The 19,934-nt window shown below is 37.7% G+C and overlaps 3 protein-coding genes across 4 annotated transcripts in view; all 3 read left to right on the top strand.

Annotated features, from left to right (window-relative positions):
• The window catches only part of LOC106080485 (papilin), a 183,532-nt gene that overhangs the window by 93,278 nt on the left and 70,320 nt on the right, over positions 1 to 19,934 (top strand). The gene's annotated exons all lie outside the window — the stretch shown is intronic.
• On the top strand, positions 5,308 to 6,320 carry LOC106080487 (uncharacterized). The gene is made up of 2 exons (XM_013241867.2): positions 5,308 to 5,440; positions 5,507 to 6,320. The coding sequence occupies exons 1-2, from the start codon at positions 5,390 to 5,392 to the stop codon at positions 6,194 to 6,196; spliced, it is 741 nt and encodes a 246-aa protein (XP_013097321.1). The 5' UTR covers positions 5,308 to 5,389; the 3' UTR covers positions 6,197 to 6,320.
• LOC106080486 (uncharacterized) lies at positions 14,923 to 15,831 on the top strand. Its single transcript, XM_013241865.2, has 2 exons — positions 14,923 to 15,028; positions 15,092 to 15,831. Exons 1-2 carry the CDS (start codon positions 14,966 to 14,968, stop codon positions 15,803 to 15,805), a joined length of 777 nt encoding a protein of 258 aa, XP_013097319.2. The 5' UTR covers positions 14,923 to 14,965; the 3' UTR covers positions 15,806 to 15,831.

Below are 19,934 nucleotides of genomic sequence, written 5' to 3'. Positions count from 1 at the left end.
AGCCGCTATAAACCAAATGAGTGTAAATAATTAATTACTCGTATATCGATTTATTTATACAACAGCTTACTGTGGTTTATAGTTTCGAATTGATAATGAAGATGCGCATGCGCGTCATCATTTTTAGGAAATCTTTCGATCTATCTTCCAAGCGCTGGCGTTAAACAAACGAGTAACGTCTGTTTTGTCTGCTTCGCCACCCTCATGCTACCCATCGTTCTGAGTGATAAGTCCGATTTTTATTACTGTCGATTTTGGACAAGTTTTTTTGTTTTCTAGCTGACAGTTACGCTTTTTCTTATCTTGTCTCGTTTTAAGGCTTAAGTTTGAACTTGTTTCTGGTTAATATCTACCAATTGATTGCTTTGTGTGATTTTTTTTCAAATCGGAATTATTAGGAATATTTAAAATGCTAATTATGTACGACAGTTGTGAGGTTTGTGCGGTTGCTGGCCCGGTGTGCACCACCAGTCGCGAAATCCCTCCCTACCTCTATTTCTATCTACGTAGACAACAGATGTTTAGTCAGAATCATGTGTTAATTGTCTCAATACGCTTTCAATGGTTTTTATATAGCACTACGATGGTGGTTTAAGCAATACACTAAAAAAAATTTAGAGAAAACAAGTAAAAATGTGCCAAGTTCGGTCGGAACGAATCTTATATACTCTCCACCATGAATCGCATGAGAGAAATTTTTTGCATGGTTTCTATTAAAAGGCAGAAATTAAAAAAAAATACTGTCAAGTTATAAATCCCATAGACTTTTTTTATGTATTTGCATAATAATTGCCTCATTTAGTTACTCAAGGCGTCATAACGACATATAGAAGCTATATTAGGTTATGAACCGATTTAGACCATACCTGGAACAGTTGTTGAAAGTCATAGCAAAACGCCACTTGATAAATTTCAGCCAAATCAGATAAGAATTGCGTCCTCTGGGGTATCAAGAAATCAAATTGGGAGATCGGTTTGTAAGGGAACCTTATCAGGTTATGAATCGATACTAGGCATGGATGTTGGTGGTAATAACAAAAGTAATTGTTAAAAATTTCAGATCATTTTTGCTTCCTCTATAGTCTCAAGAAGTCTAATCGGGAGATCGCACAAAATAATGTTCAAAATTGTATGCGCGATTGAGCAGGCAAAATATCGATAACATTATCGATACTATCGTTATTATATTTTTGGTCTAAATATCGATTGATATGTTTCCTATCGATACTATCGGCAAAGTTAATTTTTTTTTTGGAAAATTTAACAAAAATAAACGATCCGACACCAGAGCTGACAAAATTTCGATGGCACTATCGATACTTTATTTTTTGTCTGAATATCGATCAATATTTTTCCTATCGATACTATCGCCAAAGTTAAATTTTGTTTGAAATTTCATATAAGAATTGCGTCCTCTAATCGGGAGATCGTACACAATAATGTCCAAAATTGTGTGCGCGAAAGAGTTGGCGAAATATCAATGGAACTATCGATACTATTGACATTTTATTTTCTGTTTGAATATCGATTGATATTTTCCCTATCGATACTGTCGAAAAAAGTTGAATTTTTTGCAGAATCGAACAAAAATAATAGATTCGACATTCAATGTATGCTATAAGATACATTGCGCCTATAGAGGTCGCATTGATATTTTTTCTATCGATACTTTCGGCAAAGATATTTTTTTTGCAAAATTGAACAAAAATTAGCGATCCGACATTCAATGAATGCTATGAGATACATTGCGCCTATAGAGGTCGCAATTTTCATCCAATTTTTTACAATGATTTCTTCAACTGACTTTATTAAATTTAGTTTTATTCGGTCTATGCATTGATATGTCTTCAATATAAATCGATGTCCTGATTTTTAGCTCTCATTATGGGCCCAAAATCTTAAATCGAGAGATCGGTCTATATGGCAGCTATATCTAAAACCTGAAATCGAGAGATCGGTCTATATGGAAGCTATATCCAAATCTGGACTGATCGGGGCCAAATTGAAGAAGGATATCGAAGGGACTAACACAACGCACTGTCCCAAATTTCGGCGACATTGGACAAAAATGCGCCTCTTATGGGCCCAAGACGTTAAATCTAGAGATCGGTCTATATGGCAGCTATATCCAAATCTGGACTGATCAGGGCCAAATTGAAGTAGGATGTCGAAGGCTCTTACACAACTCACTGACCCAAATATCGCCGACATTGGACAATAAATGTGTCTTTATGGGCCCAAGACGTTAAATCGAGAGATCGGTCTATATGGCAGCTTTATCCAAATCTGGACTGATCGGGGCCAAATTGAAGAAGGATGTGGAAGTGACTAATACAACGCACCTCTTATGGGCCCGAAACGTTAAATCGAGAGATCGGTCTATATGGCAGCTATACCCAAATCTGTACCGATCGGGCCAAATTGAAGAAGGATTTCAGTTGGCCAAACTTAACTCACTGTCCCAAATTTCAGCAAAATCGATTAATAAATGTAGCTTTTATGGGCCTAAGACCCTAAATCAGCGGATCGGATCAAGATATACCCCGAGATAGCCCATGTTGGAATATATATTCTACCTATGGACAAAAAAAGAATCTGTCCAAAGTTTCAGCTCAATAACTCTATTTTTAAAGACTGTAGCGTGATTTCAAGAGACAGACGGACGGATGCGGCTAAATCGTCTTGGATGTTTACGACGATCAAGAATATATTCACTTTATAGGGTCGGATTGGATATTTCGATGTGTTGCAAACGGAATGACGAATTGAATGTTCCCCCATCCTTTGGTGGTGGGTATAATAAGCGATCCGACATTCTATGTGTCCTATAAGATACATTGCGCCTATAGAGTGCGCAATTTTCATTCGATTGGTCTAAAATTTTTTGCAACGATTCCTTTGGTGACCTCCAGCTGATTTTATTTAATTTGGTTTTATTTGGTCTTGCATTGATATTGCTTTCATATAAATCCATCTCCTGATTTTTATACCCTCCACCATAGGATGGGGATATACTAATTTCGTCCTTCTGTTTGTAACTCCTCGAAATATTCGTCCAAGACCCCATAAAGAATATATATTCTTGATCGTGGTGACATTTTATGTCGATCTAGCCATGTCCGTCCGTCTGTCTGTCCAAAGCACTCTTAATTTTGAAGGAGTAAAACCAGCCGCTTGAAATTTTGCACTAACACTTGTTATTAGTGTAGGCCAGTTGGGCCATATCGGAAAATGTTTTGATACAGCTGACATATAAACCGATCTTGGATTTTGATCTCTTGAACCACTAGAGGGCGCAATCCTTATCCGATTTGGCTGAAATTTAGCATGAGGTTTTTTTATGACTTCCAAGATATGTGTTAAGTATGGTTCAAATCGGACCATAAACTGATGTAGCTGCCATATAATCCGATCTTCAATTTTGATTTCTGGAGCCACTAGAGGTTGTAGTTCTTATCTGATTTAGTTGAAATTTTGCACAAGTTGTTTTGTTATTGTTGTTGTTATTTCCAACAACTGTGCCAAATATGATAGAAATCGGCCCATAACCTGATATAGCTGTTACATAAACCGATCTGGGGTCTGGCCTCCTTGAACCCCTAGAGGGCGCAATTCCTATCCGATTTGACTGAAATTTTGCACGACGTGTTCTTTTATAACTTCCAACTACTGTGCTAAGTATGGTTTATATCGGTCCATAACCTGATATTGCTGTTATATAAACCGATCTGGGGTCTTGACTTCTTGAGCCCCTGGAGGGCGCAATTCCTATCCGATTTGGCTGAAATTTGGTATGAGATGTTTTATTATGATTACTAATAACTGTGCGAAATATAGTTCAAGTTGGTCTATAACCTGATATAACTTCAAATCGGTCCATAACCTGTTATAGCTGCCATATAAACCGATCTTGAATCTTGACTTCTGGAGGGCGTAATTCTTATCTGATTTGGCTGAAATTTTGCATGACCTGTTTTGTTATGATTTCCAATAACTGTGCGAAATATGGTTGAAATCGGTCGATAACATGACATAGCTGTCATATAAACCGATCTGGGGTCTTGACATTTTGAACTTATAGAGTACGCAATTCCTATCCGATTTGGCTGAAATTTGGTATGAGATGTTTTATTGTGATATAATCAGGTTTTGATATAACTGCCATATAAACCGAACTGGGGTCTTGACATTTTGAACTTATAGAGGGCGCAATTCCTATCCGATTTGGCTGAAATTTTACTCAACGTGTTTCTTTATGACTTTCAACTACTGTGCTAAGTATGGTTTAAATCGGTCCAAAACCTGTTATAGCTTATATGGCAGCTATAACAGGTTATGAACCGATCTTGACTTCTGAAGCCACTAGAGTCCGTAATTCGTATCTGATTTGGCTGAAATTTTGCATGACGTGTTTTGTTATGACTTCCAATAACTATGCGAAATATAGTTAAAATCTATTCATAACCTGATATAGCTGCCATATAAACCGATCTGGGATCTCGGCTTTTTGAGCCTCAAGAGGGCGCAATTATTATCCGATTTGGCTACAATTCTTCTCCCATTTGGTCAACGGCTCTTAGCATGATCTACATCATACGGGTCAAAAATGGTCTGAATCGGTCTATAGCCTGATGGAGCTCTCATATAGACCGATCTCCCTATTTTACTTCTTGAGCCCCTTAAGGACGCAATTCTTATTCGAATTGGCTGAAACTTTACACAATGACTTCTATTATGGTCTCTAACATTCAATCCGATTATGATCCGAATCAGACCATAACTTGATATAGCTCCAATAGCATAGCAATTATTTTCTTTAATCCTTTGGTGGCCTAATTGAGATACCGAGAAAAGAACTCGCCAAATGCGATCCATGGTGGAGGGTATATAAGATTCGGCCGGTCGAACTTAGTACGCTTTTACGTCTCAATTTTGACATCTTCGTTTATTTGCAAATTTTGTAGTAAATCGTGTTTAAAAGGGTAATTAAAGCAATAAATTTTTCGCCGTGTGCTCTTTTTAAACAAACGCGAACAACTTTTTGGGGATTTTTTCCCCCCAGATTGTGCGATTTATATGAAAATAAACAATTTACACTGAAAACAAACCAAATAAGCAACAAAAAACCTACTTCAAAAAAAAAAAAAAAAGAGAAAAACAAACTGTTAACAACATGCATAGGTAAAGTCATAACGACGCTACGGCAGCCAATACAAAGATGTTGACTGTTTTCTCTGGGCATTGAGGTAAGACGGCAAAACAAGCCGGGTCAGCAGCGAAGCGTAAAGGCCATATAAAAAGAGTACAAAAGCCGGTCTTCATTAGTTTTGAAAGTCGCTCACAGCTCAGAGGACGCATCACAAGACGAATCATCAACTTCATCATCATCATGGCCAAATTGTGGATTTTGACAGTATTTGCTGTGGCTGCTCTAGCACAGGTAAGGAGACAGGCAGAAATGTCCTCAAAGGAAACTTAAACCAAGGAGATGTTTTTCTTTCCCCAGGTCTCTTTGGCTGCCGATTTGGGCGAAGCCTTGAACATGAACATACGCGAACAGTTGCGTTTGTATGACATCTTTGCCAAAGACCCTGAGGCTGCCAAATACAGTGAAGACCTCAAGAAATTGATTCAAATCACCGAAGGTGCCTTGAAAACCGAATCTGTGCAGGAAAAGGAGCAGACCATCAACACCATCGATAAGAATTTCAATGAGGAATTCAACAAATGGGTCGGTGCCAAATTGGAACATGCCCAAGTCAATGATGATATTCATGCTGCCATCACCTTCTACAGCGGCCTTCTCCAGAAAGCCACTCCCCATGAGGAGGAGATCAAAAAGACCCTCAGCACTTTGGAGAATTTGTTGAAGGAGACCAATTTGAAGGAAAAGGAGGATAAATTCTTGGGTCTCACCAAAACCTTCTCGCCCGAATTTGAGAAATTCTTGAAGGAAAGCTCCTTGCCTGAGGTCAATCAAACTCTGAAAAAGACTGCTGCATTTTTTGCCACCCTTTTGGAACAAAAGGAAGGCAAGTACGAGAAGGAAATTGCCGATTTGAAGGCCAAGACTGAAGCTGCTTTGGCTGATTCCGTTTCGATTGATGAGAAGAACAAAGTATTGAGTGAAGTTTCTCTGACCGCCGACAAGGATTTGAATGATTATTTGGCTAAGAAGAACATTGAATTGGCCTAAATGTTTTCGAGGGGAATGTGATGAATTGGAGTTGAAGTTGATTGTAAAAAAATTTGTGACTCAGTATTTTGTTGGAAAAGAAAAAATTATTTAAAATTAAAAACAAGTTTTTCTGAACAAGAAAGTTTTTGTGTGTGTGTTGAATTGAAAGGACAAAAGGAAAGATGGTTGACCATCAGACCAAAGGAAGATTGTTTCAATTGGGTGATTACAGATCTTTACTTATTATTTTGATATTTCATAAGGAAGTGAACCGAATCCACAAATCATCGATTTAGCTGGTTAAAGAAGTCGTTTTCTAGCTTCAAATACCAAATTATACTACTACTAAATTTCCCATGAACATTTCGTTAGGGAACAGGGGATACTTCTCTCATATGAATGAGTGCAGTCCAATTAAAATTTACGCTCAATGATAGGGGGCTTCCTGTTTTATGCCAAGTCAGAACGGCGTGCCGCATAGTGACACCAATTGGTAGAGAAGTTTTAACATGCCAGCTATCCTGCCATGTTAAAACTTAAAGGGGATAACCAACGTTTTTTCTCATGTTCAAACCGGGATTTGAACCTAGGCGTTCCGCGTCATAGGTTGACATTCTATCCTCTGCGCCTGGTTGGTCTTCAAATTATACCAAATTATAGCCACATACAATATTTTGTAAGCTTTGCGGATTCTATTCGTATATGGATCCTTCTGATTCACTCGAAAATTTGCAAGATTTTGTCACCACTTCAGCAAAGTCGAATAAGAAATTGTTGCTCATAAGATAGCAGCAGCTGGCAAAGGACCTATCTGAGCAACACAGGGAGTGAAAATGTAAGCGTACCCGGATACGATTTAGGTCTCTTGGCTATTCAAAACATAACATCTGGCTGGATATATTCTAGGTGGACATCTGGCATCACAGTCTGAAACTTCAGAAAGTCCTTGCCATGGCTCATGAAGTTACACGTTTTAATAGCGTAACCTGCTAGGCTCTCGGACTCAGACCAGATTGGATTGATGTAGAGTATCGGCGTTGTATGAACCACGACGTTGGCAGAGTTAAACATATCAAAGTACAACGCTTGCATTGCCTAGGTCATGTTGTCAGAACGAATGTGGTACACGCCAACCGGGAGGGGCAAAACTCCGATGAAAAGATCAAATGGTGAAAGACATCTCGAAACTTGGTGTCAGAGAATGGAGAAGGAGCGCATTAGATCGAGGCGCTTGAAAAGCTATTCTAAGTTCGGCTAATGGGATCAATGTTCTGTCATAGCCAATTAAAGTAAAAGTAAATTTATTTCGGCTTTGCCCCTGATCCTAACTGAAATTTACTTAGGTCATATTTGCATTTTTTGCTTTGTTATTGCGACAAAGTGTAGAACATTCAGCGAACTGCTTAAACTTAAGCAGCAAGCTCATGTCTAGGGAATATCGGTGGAGGCAACCCTACTCGAGGTTGTGCATAAAAAATAAGAATCTTTCGATGCCAAGACGTACATATTGGGAGTACGCATTGACATGTCATTTTACAATGATCCCATTCTTAGAGCAGTAGAGGGTGGACCGGGTCCTTAGAAATTGGATAAACCTTGTGCTAACAAACACGTGGGTAAATTGTGGGTCCCATGACATAAAGATAAGGGAGAAAGTGGCACAGGCCATGCTACAGGGGGGCATTTTATCGCCACTCTTATGGTCGACTACAATAAATAACCTATTACGGATGCTGACTGAGGTGGGATTTGAACCCGTCTGCTACGTAGACACTTAACTTCTAAGGGATAAGAATCCTAATCAGCAATGTAGAATTGCCGAAGAGGTTTTAAGGTTGGTATACGACTGGGCTAGATCTAGGGGTATCAAAGTTATGCCAGACAAGACAGAAATCTGCTTGCTCACGAGGAAGACGAAGGTCTTCCAGACTGCTAGATGGCAAGAGGACTGCCAGATGGCAAGAGGACTGCCAGATGGCAAGAGGACTGCCAGGTGGCAAGAGGACTGCCATTGATAAATTTGGTTAACCCGAAGCCTTTTGGATCGATGTCGTCCGAGATGAGGGCGTGGGCGACGAACGAAATGACGAAAATCCTATGGGAAGATCCGGATCGTAAGAAGACAAGGCTGTTACTGAAAGGAAGTAAAAAAAAGGTCAGTATAACTTTCGGTATATAACGGGACATATAGGACGAGCTTTCTTATGCAAAATCGGTGCGGTAAGTCATACCAAGTGTAAGGGATTTGTGGAAGATGATGAAAGTTGTGCCATGTCTTTGCCTGGATTTCGCGTCTAATAGACACCGGCACTTATGTGGGCACACAATACCAGACATGAACCAACTTAGGGAAAACAAGTTATAGTCCGATTTGGGGCTCAAGAAGCAAAATCGGGAGATCGGTTTATATGGGAGCTGTATCAAGCTATAGATCGATTCTGACCATATTGCCCACGTATGTTGAAGGCCATGAGAGAAGCCGTTGTACAAAATTTGTGCCAAATCGGATGAGAATTGCGCTCTTTAGAAGCTCAAGAAGTCAAGATCCCAGATCGGTTTATATGGCAGCTATATCAGGTTAAGAAGCGATTCGGACCATACTTCTCACAGTTGTTGGAAGTGATATCAAAACACTATGTGCAAAATTTCACTCAAATCGGACGAGAATTGCGCCCTCTAGAGGCTGAAGACGTCAAGACCCAAGATCGGGATCTGTTTATATGGCAGCTATATCAAAACATGGTCCCAACCGACTTACAGTAATAAGAAGTATTTGTGCAAAATTTCAAGCGGCTAGTTTTATTTCTGCAAAAGTTAGCGTGCTTTGGACAGACAGACGGACGGACATGGCTAGTTCCACTTAAAATGTCACGACGATCAAGAACATCTATATTTAGACGCATATTTCGAGGTGTTACAAACAGAATGACGAATTGAGTATAACCCCATTCTATGGTGGAGGGTATAACAAGTAAAAAGGCATTAAGGCACCCGTCACCTCGGGTATATATAGACAACGCTTCGTTAAAATACGATGAAAATTTCTCGATCCTGAAGCTTTAGCAGCTATAAAAGAGTATATATGGGAGCTATACAGATTATGGAACGATACGAACTGTAGTTGATACAGTTCTTGGAAGCCATAACAAATCGTACAAAAATTGTGGCTCGTGAAGTCAAATCTGGAGATCGGTTTATATGGGAGCTATATCAGGCTATAGACCGTACTTGGCGCTGTTATTGAAAGTCATAACAAAACACCATTTGCAAAATATTAGCTAAATGGGGCAAAAATTGTGGCTTCCAGGGGCTCAAGAAGTTAAGCCGGGAGATCGGTTAATATGGGGGCTATATCAGGTTATAGACTGATTTGGACTGTATTTAGCACAGTTATTGGAAGTCATAACAGAATACTATGTGTAAAATTTTAGCCAAATCGGATGAAAAGTGAGGCTTCTAGGGACTCAAGCAGTCAAATCGGGAGTTAGGTTTTTATGGGAGCTATATTAGGTTATAGACCGATTTGGATCGTACTTGCCACAGTTGTTGGCAGACATAAGGGCATACTATTGTATTTGGAAAATTTTAGCCAAATCGGGCAAAAATTGTGTTTTGTGTTTCGCAGGTGCTCAAGAAGTCAAACCGGGAGATCGGTTGATATGGGAGCTATATCAGGTTATAGACCGATTCCACTGTTGTTGGAAGTCATTGCAGAGTACTATGTGCAACATTTTAGCCAAATCGAACCAAAATTGTGGCTTCCGGGGGCTCAAGACGTCAAATCGGGAGATCGGTTTATATGGGAGCTATATCAGGTTATAGTCCGATTTGAAATGTACTTAGCACAGTTGTTGTAAGTCATAACAGAACACTTTCTGCCAATCGGACATCAATTGTGACTTCCAGGGGCTCATCAAGTCAAATCGGAAGATCGGTTAACGATTTGGACCGTACTTGGCACAGTTATTGGAAGTTATAACAGAACACTCTCTTCAAAATTTCAGTCAAGAAGTCAAGTCGGTGGATCGGTTTATTTGGGAGCTATATCCAAATCTGAAGCGATATGGCCAATTTGCAATCTCCGATAACATGGTTGCCCAAAAAGTAATTGCGGATTTTTTAAAAGAAAGTAAATGCATTTTTAATAATACTTAGAATGAACTTTAATCAAATATACTTTTTTACACTTTTTTTCTAAAGCAAGCTAAAAGTAACAGCTGATAACTGACAGAAGAAAGAATGCAATTACAGAGTCACAAGCTGTGAAAAAATTTGTCAACACCGACTATATGAAAAATCCGCAATTACTTTTTGGGCAACCCAATACATCAATAGTTGTTATCATTCCAAAATTTCAAGCTTTACGCGTTCCAAAGCTATCGTGATTTTCTAAGACGGATAGACGGACATGGCTAGATCGAATCAGAGTGTCGAGACGATCAAGAATATATATACTTTATGGAGTTTTAGATCAATACTTTGGGGTGTTACAAACGAAATGACTAGATTAGAGTACCTCCATCCTATGGTGGTGGGTATGAAAATAGAGATTTTGTAAGTAGCGCAGGATTCCTGGCTTAAATTTTCTTTTTCGAGTTTTTTACCCACTAACATAGGATAGGGGGTATATTCACTTAGTCGTTCCAATTGCAACAAATCGAGATACCGATTTTTGATCATACGAAGTATATATATTTCAGATCGTCGTAAAGTTCTAAGATGATTTAACGATGTCCTTGTATCCGTCCGTCTGTACTGCCTTCAAGCTCAGGGATCTTGATCTGAAATTTTGCGCCGATCTGTATTTAGGTTCATGAACAGGCCAAATCATAATTTGATATAGCTTCCATGTATTACGGATTCAGAATCTGTAGCCAATAAAAGTCATATTTTTAACCCGATTTCGTTGGAATTTAGAACAGCGAGTTGAATTGGTGCCACCTGATATCTGAATCGAGTATGGTCTTCATTAGGTCACACTTAGGTATAGCTGCCATATAGACCGATCTGCTGACATAGGGTCTTTAGCAAATAAATGGCGCATTTATTATTCGATTTAGCTGTAATCTGAAACAGGGGGTTGAATACAGCCACCAAGTGGCATATAGACCGATTTGCAGATTTAAGATCTTAAGCACATTAAAAGTGTATTTAGTACCCGATTTTGATGAAATTTTACACAGTGAGTTTAGCTAAGCCAAGCGACATCCGAACTGATTGGGGTAACATTAGGCCATATTTGCATATAACTGACGTCTAGTCTGATATGTCGATTACGGGTCTTACGTTTATAAAAGACCCATTTATTAGAATGCCTTACTATACAGTAAAAACGTAAGATCACCAAAATGATTTTTCTTCCAAAGACACACAGGTGGTCTTTCAGCAATTCGGAATTCAAGCATATATATTTAAAGGTGAGAAATTCCTCAGAATATGTACCTTTCCCCCTTTTTTATTTTGAAGACAACAAAAACTGTAAGAAAAACACATTTAATTACGTGTATATGTCAAACTAAATTAAATTGTTCGGAATTAAATAGATATGAATCGCACTTTCTAATTCTACTATTCCGCAAAAAATCTTCAACAATTTTGTTACTTGGATACTCGTATATAGCGTAACATCTGATGAGAATTGATTGTGGGGACTCAGGTAAAAAACTTCAAATGCTTTAAAATTCACATTAATTATTCATTCATTTACTCTCCTTTCCGAAGTGCGAGTGCAATTTGTCATGCGCAACACATATCACCTCATTGTTGGTAAACATTTGATCACGTTTATCATCTGAATTTCAATTCTGGGTAGTTAATTATCAGCAATCAGTTCTAGAAAAAACTAAGTCAGTGACTCACATTTTGTTATTCTCTAGCGGTTGCGTGCCTTCTACATTTGAGAAAAAAAACAACGAATTTAAGGAAAAAAGTATCATTCATCATTCAACGTCATCACCTTGTTTAAAATAGGAGTACTCCAGTATAACAGGGGGTGGGGATAACAGTTATAAAATAATGATAAAATATCTATTAGCTGCTGATGGCAGCTACTTTTAACATTTAAATCTCCCTAGCAGACTGAAAGTCAGCCATTCGATTTCATTTAAGCATGAAGAAGATGTGGTAGATCATTAGCAGTTGGATAGATAGATAGGTTGGTAGGAAGGTAACCTGCTTGCGGATAATGCTAATGGTTATGGTTATTGGTAGCAGCAATTAACACGGAAATTTATTACTGAATAATTATTTAAATTTCTATTTTTGATGTTTGTTGAAACAGTGAGCAATACACTCAATTATTATGAAGATATTGGCTGAAGACAGAAGCCAACAATTAACTGAAGGAAAACAAATTTGAGGAACAAGTTTGGATTTAACAACTTTTTTCTTTTAAAGGCAACTCAAAAGAAGCAAATTTTCGTAAAAACGACAATCTGATGGCTCAATTGCTTGAAATATATATGGCAAAAAGTCTATGCAAATTAAATATTCCATTCACAAATTTCTATCATACATATGTATACTTTCTCTGAAATTTTATTAAACTAGTTGGTATGCTAATCTTCATTAAATATGGTTTAAATTAACATGCATTGAAGAAAAGAGAGTAAATTATGCAAATGTATTTCATAGGTGTTATAGTTCTCATGGGGACTTCCCCGAATATGATTTGCTGCATTTACTTTTATTCCATTAAAATAAATAAAATATATTAAGATTTTTGAATACTTTTAAGTTATTTCGTTAATACATATAACGATTATACATAAACGTATATATAGCGTGTTACTTTCATATCGCGTGTGGCTACTATAAATCTGACAATGTGAATTGGCCCCTTTACAGTTCGCTGTTAGTTGTCAACGAGTTAAATCTAAATTTGAGGTTTAAAATGACTTTGTTGAGATGTTTCACATTTTAGAGACTTCTCAATTGTAGGGGAGCTAGATACTTTGCATTAATCATAAGGATAGTATCGAAAAATCCCTCTTAATAAATTATAAATCAGTAGAGATTTATCAACAATGGAATTTCTTATAGAAAGAAAAGAATAACGAACAGAATGTAAAAATGTACTACTGGGTAAATCCCCCATCTCCCAAGAAAATACATTTGTGAGGTACTATGCCATGTAAAACTTCTCTCCAAAGAGGTGCCGCACTGCGGAACGCCGTTCGGGCTCGGCTATAAAAAGGAGGCCCCTTATCATTGAGCTTAAACTTTAATCGGACTGCACTCATTGATATGTGAGAAGTTTGCCCCTGTTCCATAGTGGAATGTTCATGGGCAAAATATGCAATTTGCAATTATTGGAGGCCACCGTAGCCCAGAGGTTAGCATGTCCAATTATGACGCTGAACACCTGGGTTCGAATCCTGGCGAGAACATCAGAAAAAAAAATTTCAGCTTTGGTTATCCCCTCCTAATGCTGGCGACATTTGTAAGGTACTTTGCCATGCAAAAACTTCTCCCCAAAGAGGTATCGCTCTGCTGCACGCCGTTCGGACTCGGCTTTAAAAAGGAGGCCCCTTACCATTGAGCTTAAACTTGAATCGGACAGCACTCAGTGATGCGTGAGAAGTTTGCTCCTGTTCCTAAATGGAATGTTCTATGACCTAAAATAAGCATCAATCAGCGATCGAAATTTGAAACAGATAATTTCCGTCAGTAAATGGGAAATTAAATTTAAAGATAGCATCTTTATGTGATTTTTCGAACATATTCCAGCTCAAGATGATATTTAATGCTTTCTATTCAAAGAAGATCATAACAATGAACTTATAAAAGTAGGGCAAATGTGTGCTGTTTTCATAATACTTTAGTGGATCGCGGTTTCTGATATGTCATGTATCTTCATCAACACCTTTGTCATATTGATTAGGTGCTCTAAATACACAACGACTGTTGAGTACGGTGTAGCGCAAGCTTTTGTTTTGAAGCAGCGCTCAAAAAGTCCTCTAACTCTCCTTACGAAGAAAGTCTTATTTAGAAGAATGTCTTACTTTCCACTATTCCGACACAAACTAATCATCAATGCAGGATTCACTGAATAAGGTTAAGCCAAGCGATCAGCCGATATACTTTTTTTTTTAATATTTGGCAGTACTTGGCATTGAGGATGTCAACTTGTTCTCTTTTTACATTCATTCTTTGTTTACGTTTTCTCCCATATGATGACATTTTCAATCGTCAGATTTGACATCCTTAATGATGTTTATGGGGCCTATCCACTTTGTGTTTTGCATGTGACCTAACCTTCTATTAGTGAATCCTGTCATCAATGCTTAGAATAACAAAACACATCAACATTGCCAAACTCATATTGTTGTGCATTTGAAAATTCATTGAATGTCATTGCAGGTGATTTTTGTGCTTAAGTAGCATTTTTTTTTTAATTTTCTTTGGCTTGTTATTATTACTAAAATCCAACGAATAAGGAAAAATCTTAAATATTCCGACAACCTCTATAGTTTCTTGACTTGCATGCCCTTCTTGCGTTATAATTCCCTGAAATACCTTTGTGGCCCGAAAGCCAGGACACGTAATAAGTCTGGGAGTTGTATTTTCTGGTGTAGAGTGCATTTGATTCGAACAAGTCATCTATAATCTGGCTGTTTCTTAGACTCATCTTAGCTTACATTTAGAAGTATTCGTAAAGTACATTATGATTTTTATAGCAAAAACATGTACTTCGTCTATATATAAAACAAAATTGAGTATGATTGACATGCAAAGCCCTTTTGGATTTCGTATTGTTCAGAACATTTTGTAAATAAGCCAATAGAAATGAAAAATTCCGCTCTGATCATAGTAACACTTGTCTTACTTAATCAACTGCACACAAATAAGGTAAAATGCATTTCTATTGTCAAGTTTCCTTTGAAAGAATAAAATATTGAAGATTATCCTTAGGTTAGAGCAGATCCAATTGACTCTGCAGAACATATTGACAGTCGTTTACAGCACCTTATAAAACGTTTCGATATTATGGCTAAACGTTTTAAAGAGGACTATTTGCCCGAGTTACAAAACCTAAAGTCAACTTTTGAGAAGGCCTTGACCAAAGATTCTTTGAAGGACAAAATTCTGCTCCTAGAAACATACAGCGACAAACTTAATCTGAAGTTCGCCAATTATTTTCATGATGAGCTGGATAAGCAATTTTTCAATGAGGACATGCAACTGACACGATGGTATGTTCAGGAAATCCTACCCGATTTGAAAGGCAAACTTGCCAATGAGGCCAAGCAGTTTTTGGAAAAAATCCAAAAGGCCTACACTGAAGAGGATTTGGATCGCAAAGTGGAATTGTACAATCAGGCGGCCGATGTAACCTCTGATGAATTTTGGGATTATCTAAACGATACTCCAGAACCAGAACCAGTGCTTAATGTTCATTTGAAATTTTTTCAAGATTGTCTTAATTATTTGCTGAAAGAACGTCTGGTGGAGCCATTTGAAGAGCAAATACGAAATATTTATGAACAAGTGCAGAATGCCATAATCAATCAGGATTACAAAGATAAGTTGCGTGTAGTGGAAATATTTGATGATGTCTCGACAACTTTGGGGAAATTTTTAAATGAAAAAGTGATTGAATATGAAATTCATAAATTCGGAGAGTGAATAAAGGCGATAAGGGGAAACGTTTATTGAAGTGTGTTATTGATTTGAGGGGGTAACAAAATTAAAAAAAAAACGATACAAGTTTCTAAGGGCAAACATTTTTCTAGCAGCAAAATGTTCCATGAACACAAAATTATGATAACCTAAAATAGATTTTTGTACAGAAATACAACTTTGACAAAATTCATATTCTTTTTTGCTAAATTTTTTGTCGATCAACATTTTTTATGTTCCAATGAAAATTTATATTATTTTACACCAACCACCGTAGGATAGCGGGTGTATTCATTTAGTCATTCCGTTTGCAACATATCGAAATATCAATTTCCGACCCTACAATGTATATATATTTCAGATCGTCGTAAAATTCTAAGCCGATTTAACGATGTCCGTGTGTCTGTCCGTCAGTCTGTTGTAATCACTCTACAGCCTTCAAAAATTGAGGTATTCAGCTGAAATTTGGCACAGACGCGTCTTTTTGATGCACGCCGGTTTAGTTATTTAACGGGCTAAATCGGACCATATTTGGTCCTGAAATTTGAAACAGTGGGTTATTTTAAGCCTTCCGACATCTGACATAAATATGGATTAGATCGGTCCATATTTAGATTAAGCCGCCCGACATCTGACGTAAATATGGATTAGATCGGTCCATATTTAGATATAGCCGCCATATAGACCGATCTCCCGATAAGGGGTCTGAAGCCCATAAAACTTTGTTTATTACCCAGTTTCGCTGAAATTTAAAACTGTGAGTTGTTTTAAGCTTCCCGACAGCTGTCGTAAATATGGTTCAAAACGGACTATATATATAGATATAGCTGTCATATAGACTGATCTGCCGATAAAGGGTCTAAAGCCTATAAAAGCTTTATTTTTTAACCGATTTCGCTGAAATTTGAAACAGGGTAGGTTGGGACCTCCCAACATCCGGCCTAAATATGGTTCACATCGGACTGTATTTAAATATAGCTACCATATTGGCCGATCTGCCGATAAGGGGACTGAAGCCCGTAAAAGCTTTATTTATTACCAGATTTCGCTGAAATTTTAAACAGTGAGTATGGTGCAGATGGGTTTATAATAGGATATATCTGCCAAAAAGACCAATATTTTGTTCTACAAAATTGAATAGTGACATATATATTAGACCACTCAATGTTCGTGCCGAATTTGGGTGCTTAAGTTATCCAATTTTCACCGGATTGTGACGAAATGGGATTTACATATATACCCGAGGTGGGCCGAACTTTGGATACCCAAAGTTCGGCCCGGCCGAACTTAATGCCTTTTTACTTGTTTTTAATTTTTTTACATCCTAGCTTATTGTCATAAATGTTTTCGGTTATCAAAATTCAATTAGTTTTGAACAACTATGAAAAGGTTGAAAAATACAAAAACAATAATCGTTAAGTAAAAAATAAGGCTTTGACTTATTAGAAAATGTTCGTCTTATCTTATAACTCAAATGTGAGTTTTGACCTCCAATGAAAATTGAGTTTCCAACTTGTCACATATAAATACCAGAGCATAAATGTAGCGTTACATCACTATTCACTTAAAGTTGAAGTTAAAAAGTTGTTTTGTATTCGAGTGTGAAATTTTCAATATGAAACTATTGCTACTGCTTTTGTTCGTTGCCCTAACTCTAATTGCTGCTGCTCCTCAAGATGAGGAAATGCCCCCAGACGAGGATGCCCCTGGCATGGATGATGACATGGATATGATGGGTGGTATGGACGACACCGATGTTGGTGGTGCACCCGATATAGACATGCCAGGAGGCAATGGTGATAATGGCAATGGAAGTCCTTCGGATTCAACTACCAATGATGAGCTTAAAGAAACTTTGGATGAAATTTTAGCCCTTCTCAAGGAGCATGCAGAACAGGGCACCAATATGGAGGATGATGAACTTAAGGAGATACTAGAAAAACTAATGAAAAATCCCAAACTAATGAAAGAAGTCGCTGAGGCTTTGTGGGCCGATGAGGAAGAGGAATGTGACGACGATGATGTTTTTGGTTATATATTTGATCACTTTTTTGGTTTCTATAAGAAGAAATGAGTTTAAGAAATTTGTGGAAAACCCAAGATTTTATGGATAAATACATGTTAGTTATGACCAAAAATAAGTATTTTTATATTTGTAAGTTACTTCTTCATGTTTTTTATTGTTAATAAAACAGTTAAGTTAACAGGGAATTATCTCCATATAGTTTTATGTTGCAAAAATGAATGACGATAATGTTTTGGGGTCGGGGTTGCGGGGGTTTGGGTCGGGACTGTTACCCCCAAAGATAGGTTTATTGGACGATAATGACAATATGAGACTCGAATGTAAGGTATTCGGGAGTAGATTACTAATATGGACAGGAAGGAGGTATAGTATTTATAATTTGTTGATAGCGGAAGGGGGACGGACCCTCCCCTTACCCCAAAAGTACGACTCAAAAATAAAAGTGGACCGATCGTTACAATGTGAGACTCAAGTGAAAGGTAAGGTATATGAAACAAGTAAGAGCGTGCTAAGTTCGGCCGTGCCGAATCTTATATACCCTCCACCATGGATTGCATTTGTCGAATTCTTTGCGCGGTATCTCTTTTTAGGCAAACAATGAATAATGGAAAATAATTGCTGATATTGGAGATATATCAAATTATAATCCGATTCGGACCATAAGTAAACTGAATGTTGAAGGACATTGTAGAAGTCATTGGGTAATATTTGAGTCCATTTAAACAAGAATTGCGCTTTGTAGGGGCTTAAGAAGCAGAATCTGGAGATCGGTTTATATTGGAGCTTTATCAGGCTATAGATCGATTAAGGCCCTTTTGGACACGTGTGTACAAAATCTCAGCCAAATCGGATAATAATTTCGCCCTGTAGAGGCTTTAGAAGTCAAGATCCCAGATCGGTTTATATGGCAGCTATATCAGGTTATGTATCGATTTGATCTATATTTATCGAAGTTGTTAGATGTCATAACCAAATATTTTATGCCAAATTTCAGCCAAATCTGATAAGAATTGCGCATTCCAGTGGTTCAAGAAATCGAAATCCAAGATCGGTTTATATGGCAGCTATATCAGGTTATAGATCGATTTGATCCATATTTGGTACAGTTATTGGAAGTCATAACAGATAAGAATTGCGCCCTCCAGTGGTTCAAGAAGTCAACATCTATGATCAGTTTTAATGGCAGCTATATCAGGTTATGAACCGATTTAAACCACATTTGACAAAATTGTCGGAATTCATAACAGACAACTTCATGCTAAATTTCAGCTCACCACCAGCTGATCATAAGCTCCACCAGCTGGCTACTAGCCGATCACCAGTTAACCACTAACTGATCACCAGATGACCACTAGCTGATCACCAGCTGATCATAAGTTTATATTGTAGCTATATCAAAACATGGACCGATATGGCCCATTTCAAATCCCAGCTGACCTACACTAATAAGAAGTATTTGTGCAAAATTTTAAGCGGCTAGCTTTACTCCTTCGAAAGTTAGCGTGCTTTCGACAGACAGACGGACGGACGGACGAACATGGCTAGATCGTCTTCAAATTTCATGACGATCAAGACTATATATACTTTATGGGATCTCAGACGAAGTATACTTCGAGGAGTTACAAACAGAATGACGAAATTAGTATACCCCCATCCTATGATGGAGGGTATATACAAATTTATTACATATTGGATTTTAATACCCACCATGTACACTAATCTTGTCATTCCGTTTGAAAAGCCTGGTTATAGTGATCTGTGACCTCGTAAGGTATATATGTTCTGGATCGTCGCTACATTCTGAGTTGAACTAGCCCTGTCCGACAGTCAGTAGAAATCACGATAGTGGTCGAAAGCGTAAAGCTAGCCGCTTGAAATTTTGCACAGATTCTGCTTTTTGATGTAGGTCATTGGGGATTGCAAATGGGTCATATCGGTTAAGATTTGGATATAGCTCCCATATAAACCGATATCCCGATTTGACTTCTTGAGCCCCTGGAAGCCGCAATTTTTGTCTGATTTGGCTGAAATTTGCATGTTTTGTGCCGTTATAACTTCCAATGACTGTGCCAAGTACGATCTAAATCGATTTACAACCTGATATAGCTA

This window comes from Stomoxys calcitrans, chromosome 3 (assembly GCF_963082655.1).
Source record: "Stomoxys calcitrans chromosome 3, idStoCalc2.1, whole genome shotgun sequence".
Classification (NCBI taxonomy): Eukaryota; Metazoa; Arthropoda; class Insecta; order Diptera; family Muscidae; genus Stomoxys; species Stomoxys calcitrans.
The sequence above is the reverse complement of the archived record's forward strand: the minus strand, read 5'-3'. Positions and strand labels throughout refer to the sequence as shown.